This window comes from Neopelma chrysocephalum, unplaced genomic scaffold (assembly GCF_003984885.1).
Source record: "Neopelma chrysocephalum unplaced genomic scaffold, ASM398488v2 Primary Assembly neopelma1_71, whole genome shotgun sequence".
Taxonomy (NCBI): domain Eukaryota; kingdom Metazoa; phylum Chordata; class Aves; order Passeriformes; family Pipridae; genus Neopelma; species Neopelma chrysocephalum.
Genome location: NW_020897731.1, coordinates 10,197,611 through 10,204,490, shown reverse-complemented (window position 1 = coordinate 10,204,490; position 6,880 = coordinate 10,197,611). Strand labels below are relative to the sequence as shown.

Below are 6,880 nucleotides of genomic sequence, written 5' to 3'. Positions count from 1 at the left end.
AGATGTTCACAGAAATTGTATTTACGTAGGGGTAAGAAAAGCAGAGGGTGTTACCAGTGTTAATGTTTTTAATGATCGAAGATGGAGGTGGAAGACTTGGCAGTGTGCATATGTACACAAAGGCCAGGAGGGTTTAACAGAACAGCCTCTGACAGTTGGCACCCCAAAAATGTATGCATGCAAACAGGAAAAAATGTATAGGATTTACATAAAGACCCAGATACTTCCTCATATAGCAGCACAGCATGGAATACAGAGGATGCTGTGCTTGGTCCCAGCCACTGTACCCACAGGCTGGAGTTATACTGTGTTTCTGCCGCCTTGCTTTTCAGCCTGCCTCGCTTTTCAGTCTGCCTCCTTCTCACAACCAGCATATTCTGAGCCCTTGTAAAGAGCAAGAACAGGAGGGAGGGAGGAAAATTTGGGAGATGTTGTTCTCAAGGGCAGAGTCAAATCCAAACATTTTGAAAAGCGGTTCACACAGAATAAGTGAAAGCCTCCTAGTGAGTCCCTAAGAAGGAGTTTGTAACTAAAGTGTTCATTACTTCAAAGACTTTAGATTCCCTAATCAGGTTCAAATTTGCATTTCATATTTAAATTGTGTGATTTCAATGATTGTGTGATCATTAAACTTATTATTAGTAAAATATACCATTTTAAAATATAGCATTTTAAGTATAATCTTTAAACCTGCTTGCCCTGTGATACCACAAACACCTTTGATAAATCAAAGGAAAAAATGAAAAGCAAAGACAACTAGTCTTACATTGTTGGAGTGCATCTGCAGTAGCTGCCTTGTAATATTTGAAACCAAGGACATTTTTCTGCTTTTTTCCTAAAAATCTTGTTGATTCCTCTGTGCAGTAAAGTAGCAACCAGACTATTACATAATGCTCTTTTAATGCCTCTTGTAGGCAAATGGATACAGCAACAGGCCTTTCACATAATTCATGTTTTCACAAACTCTTTTCCCAAGTAACTTGGTCTACCCAGAAGCGAAACACAAAACAGAGCACTTTGTTGACAAACTTTATCCCTCTATTTATGTACATTAAGATGCATTGCTTAGCTCAGCTATTAGCTCTGAAATTAGGAACTCCCACACAGTAAAAAGCTGTAATATAAGTCAATAGAAACAGTCTGGAATTTTTAAAATTATATACAACTGTCTATACACAAAGAAACATAAAAGCATACACACAAGTTTAAAAGTTGCAGAAAAGTACTTACAGTTTTAAACTGCAATATGACAAAAAGCAATCCCGAGGTTTTAGTTTGCGAGAGTCACACTTACCATACATAGAAAAGCCATGAAAAGGAATTACACCTACAAAACAAAAATATTTATTTTTTTGTTCTTTTACAGTCCTTTTTATCAATGCAAAAAGAATTTTTTCCCCCTCAAGTTATTAAATTCCATTTTGCCCACCACAGGAATAAAATAATTCCTTTTTTGGCACCTGCATAGATCTCAAATCTTGTAAATATTTTAGTACAGTATCACTTACTTCAGTACAACCAATTACATGCTTAAACACAAGCTATAGTGCCTAGAAAGCCAGGTAAAACTCAGTTTCCATGAAGTTGTTATGTAAAAGCTTTGCTGATATCAGAACCTAATTTCAGATAAATGACAACCCGTAAATGTCATTCAATGACCAGAGTAGAGCAGGAAAAAAAAGGAGGCCAAGACCTCCAGTAATTCATGTAGCACTCAGATAGAACATTTACAGTACTTGGCAGTTGCAGCACAACAGCTCTCTCCTCCTTTCCACCTGCTTTTAGCTCCCATTCACTAGTTTTTATAGAGGACCAGTAAGAGCAAGCTGCTTTGACAAAAGGTAAGACAAGGCCAGAGACACAGATTTAAAACTGGTGACACAAGGCCTTGAAAACAAGAGCAAAGACCTTGAACTTGAAATACAAATGTAGTGCAAGACCAGGGAAAGGATTCAATAGACAGGGATTGAAATGGTCAAAGAGCTGAAAAAACAATTTTAATAACTGAAGTTACAACAACAGCAATGATATTAACTTAAAATTACATAGATTAGTTAAGTCTGAATTTTTAATATGAACACACATTTTGAAAGGACAAGGCTTTAGGGTGTGGTTTGCTGAGTACTGAAAAGCTGGGAGGTCAACCAATGTCAGCATGTATCATTCAGATCCTCTAAGGGGTGATACAAGACTGGAATACAAGCTGCTGCACCACAACTTGTTTTCCTTCTCCTTCCCCCACACAGACTACTAACACCAGGCTGAAATGTGGGTTTGGGGCAGCTTAAGTCCAGCTTACTCCTTTAAATTATTGAATTTCACAGACTAACAATAAAACATAACACGTAAAAGAAAAAGAAGTTATCATGTGTTTGAGAAAAAATTCTGTATCTTTACAATCTACCACTAGAGGAGGCAATAGTATAATTCATACCATTTGGAGGATAGAAAACAGCATACTCTTCCATTCCAAGTTTTCCTGTGAACCATCAAACCACAAAGAAAATGTGATTAAGAAGTTAAAAGGTGTAAAGATTTAAATTAAAAAGGTAGATTATAAGTTACAAGTATACAAATTATAACCAATTGCATTATAGATGATATTGTCTAAACCAAGGAAGCAATGCAATAGGATAGGTACAGTGTCAGATATAAAACTGAAATGCGGCACTAATAAGGAAGGATGACAAAACAACAAAAACTACAAAACAGAGGAGGAAAATTTCAGCAATGCTGTTCCACAGAGATTTTATTTGTGTGTGTTTTAGGAGCTCTAAAGGTGTTTGCTGCAGACCTTGAAGACAGCGAAACTCTATGAGGGGATAAGGTTAAGGGCAGAGTGACCTAGGGACAGGAAAAGCATTTAAACAGATACAAGCACAGATAAAAAATATTCAAGGCTTCATTAAGCCTGCAACAGAAAGGAAGATGAATAGCACAGTTCTGATAGAACTAACAAATATTTAAGTAATCTCTTGGCTACAAAAGACTAATTAAGTCAAGAAAATCACTGATCATATAGATTGACCATATAACTTCTTACCTTCCCTGAAAAATGAACACATTGTATTATTAAACCATATTTTAAGTATAGAACCTAATAATAAAAAATACATTATTAAAAATTATTAATTTATTTAAAAGTATAAAGGTGCTATTATGCATAATTGTTATAATTAAAATATGTAATAATTTTAGTTTTAGAATGAGAAAATTAATCTAGAAAATGTAATCAGTTACATGACAATTTACAGAATAATCAGGGATTCTTTAGATCTCTCTATACTCTGTTCACTCTACACAGAAGAATTTAGCATAGGGAACTTTTTTCAGGTTCAATGGAATTTGGACTTTGTTATTTTCCTGCAGCATGAATTGACTGAATTAAAATCAAAATTAACCTGCGAAACTCTTTATGTAAATAAAATCAAGTACTTCCCAATTACAGAAATGAGTTGTTTCATTAAACTAAAAAATATTTTCTCCTTTTCCTTTCAATAGTTTGCTTGCTGAGCAGTCAGGAGTTGCAATCTGGAGAGAGAGTATTTTTAGCAAGCACATCCCTTGGAAAATTAGCCAAAAATAGGACCTATAAGCCTTTCGGATTTACACTGCACAGCAACTTCGTTCCCCAGATTTGCCTGGGAATAAGTAGGATGCTCCCCATAGCTGTGTTTCTGGGCTGCCATGGCTCTGTGTCTGAAGTGAGATGTGGGACACCCCGCTGTTCTGCTCCCAGGTGAGTTATTTGCTTATTTCCAGAAGGACGTAAAAAAACCTCCCTGATTCAGTTAAAGAGAGAGAAAATACCCAAAAGCAATAAAGAAGGAATTAAAAAATGAGAAAACAAACATTACCTCTAGTGACATAAGAGGCAGCAAGAGGAAAATTGTCAGCAGAGGTCCTGCTCAAAAAAAAGTACTTGGAAATCACATTTGGCTCCATAGAAAGGCACCAGGGACCAAGGAAGAAAATAGGAATGTAGAAGGTAAAGGTACATGGAAAAAAAAGTGACTGGATTACTACATGATTCAAGAATGAAGGAAAAATTAGGACCCTCTGGGTAAAGTCAAGGCAGGTGAGGCTCTAAGAAGCATGGAGACAGTCCAAATGTATGGCATTAGAAGTTGGCAGAGAACACAAGTGGGCTGAACCAACAAATTTAAGATTGTTGAGAAAAATAACGAGAACCTAAGTCAAAGAACATCCAAAAATCAGCTAACACTCTGAAGATGTCATGCTTTTTAAAAAAATCAGTTTTAAGTATGCTTGGTAAAGCTCTACTCTCCCACACCTTTGAACAGAGCCCACAGTTCTCCAGCAACGTTCTGTTCCTGCCTACAAATATCTGCAAAACTCACTGCTTTGGGAAGACAACATTCTAAAACCACTTCCAGCTGCCAGATTTACTGAAGCTGCAGAGTACAACACCGTATATTTAAATTTCTGGATCTAATGAAGACAGATGTCGTCAAGATTTTACCATACTGTCATAGTTGTGTGTTTCATTTCTTTGGTAAAACACTGCAGAATTATACACAGAATACTGCAGTAGAAGAACAGCATTGCAACCTAGCCTTTATGTCAGCTTCTAAACTCTCATAATAGAATCTGTGCAGAAGTGAACTGGATACACTGACTTTTTATTAACATTCTTTTATATGCAGTCTACGAGGTGTAATGAACACAAAGCAAATTCACATACTGTATAACTGCAGCAGCCAACAAAAATCTACATGATCTCTTTTAAAACAACTCCTTTTACCTTGTATGTAAGATTTGGGTGGAGTTGCACTACTGTAAGTAAAGTGCTCCAAGACAGATGTATCTCGGGAAAAACAGAGTAATACCTGCAAAAAAGACAGCATATGAAAGTCAGCTGATTTACTGAATCAGCAAAGCAATGTCAAACAAATTTAAGGACCTAATTAGCACCTATTAGATGCTGTTGAAGAGAGCCAATTAGGTTGAAAGCTCTTGATCAACTAGTATATTTTCCTGTTCAAATTTCCAGGCTCACTTTAAACTTGCTATGATTTTACCTTCGTGTTCATTTGTTGTCAGTTAAATATTCTGCAACCCTCCTCTTTTCTCAACAAACATGTATCCCCTTCTGTCACAACACTGGTGACACTGTGTGTGTAATTGGCTGCTTTGATGTCTACTAGACTGTTTTTCTATTCAGTTACTACGACCTGGGTAAATCCTAGTAAGTGCATAAGTAGATGAACCATTTCCATTCTTGGATGTGTGGAGTTCCAGAAGGCTGATCATTTGCTTTCATTCTCAGGACCTTTACAGAATGCTTGCAGGAAATTCAGCTCTTTCAAAAAGTACAGATAATAATGTTCACCTTGTATCCCAAAGGTCTGAAATGCACATTGTATTCTGTAAAGTATATTTGCAGGTTTTATTGTTTACACAAATGAAAAATCCAGTATTCACAGCAACTGAGTATAAAATTAAATAGTAAAAACCATTCATAGAAAAAAATAACAATAAGGAATCTCATCCTATCTAGAGTTGTAAAAAATCTGATAATTAGTATTGTATTTTAAAATCTCCATATTTTCATGCAACCAAAAGATGCACTATCAAAAATGTACACGAGAGGGCAGACTCAAGGCAGACTTCAAGTTGCCACTGACTTTTTCACACCTGAATCCCTCTGCTCTTGCAGGTTTTAAGAGTTTGTTTGTTTCAACTGTAGTCGAGGTGTAAAAGGTGGAAAGGTTTAAGATGATGTTTCACTACTTAATTTATTGAGAATAAAAATGAACGAATTTTTCCTTCCCAGTAATTACTGCAAAAATCTTCCAGATATCAGTATTTGTCAAAAGGAAACATGCAAAATTAAACATCTGAATATTACTGCTTTTTAAATTTTTTATGGAAAGCGGGTTGTATTTGGAGACTTTTTCCTTTTTTGAACCTCAAAACTATTTCTCAGATACAAACATCTTACAAAAAATAAATAGTGCCTTTATCTCAAACAGTTTAAGCTAAATATTATTTTGTGCAATACACAATCATTTTCATAGCTGCCAAAATATCGTTGACAATAACAATACACACGCAAATGTAATTCTCTGTGTATGTTAACTGAGGTGAAAGAAAAAGAAACTAATCTGAAAAGGACATAAATCATATTCACTCATAGGGGAAAGAATGTAACCTTAATTCGAGGCCCCCTTTTTTAGGAATACAGTGTCTAGTACCAGTATCTGGAAGTCTTTAAATTAAAATTATGCATCTATATAAGAGGTAGACTCTAGCTCAAAGACAAGTTATGACTATATCTAAGAACTGCTGGGTGAGGTTCTTTGCATGTACTCATTTTGCAGGATGTAAGGCTAAAGTATTCAAATTGAACCTCTGAAATAATGAATTTACAAATATATTAATCTATGTGTTATTTTTGGCATTAAAAAAATGATAGTGCTAAACAAAACAATGATACAAACCCTGTTTCAAGTACAGAAACGTTCGGCAAACTACTGGATATTTATAATCAAAACTGAACAGAACACAAATTAATTCAAATCATCAAGGGAAAGAAACAAAAACAAAGCCAAAGCTTTTATCAAAAAGAAATTACTTTATTAAAAGTAACTGTATTTTATTTCAGTAATAAAAACATGTAAACTTTAGGGTAAAGAAAGCAAAAATATTAAAGGAAATAAATTACATCATTTCAGTGTTCTTCCTGAAAAAGACTGCATGCTGCTAAAGAGGTACCATAATCCTATGAAATATCCTCATCATTATTTTAAACCCAAATTTTCTTGTTTTGATGGATGCTTTATCTGCTAAGCAACACACACACAAATGACACACTCTGCTCATTGACTTGGTAAACTTAAGAGTCATGGCAAAAAAA

General features: G+C 35.1%; 1 protein-coding gene across 1 annotated transcript in view; it reads right to left on the bottom strand.

Moving 5' to 3' along the window:
• TBC1D19 (TBC1 domain family member 19) overlaps positions 1 to 6,880 on the bottom strand; it is a 46,495-nt gene that overhangs the window by 5,441 nt on the left and 34,174 nt on the right. The window contains exons 14-16 of the mRNA XM_027686507.1: positions 4,766 to 4,850; positions 2,435 to 2,479; positions 1,295 to 1,327 (exon numbers count right to left, since the gene is read on the bottom strand). Coding sequence (XP_027542308.1) covers positions 1,295 to 1,327; positions 2,435 to 2,479; positions 4,766 to 4,850 — 163 coding nt within the window. The remainder of the gene's footprint in view (positions 1 to 1,294; positions 1,328 to 2,434; positions 2,480 to 4,765; positions 4,851 to 6,880) is intronic.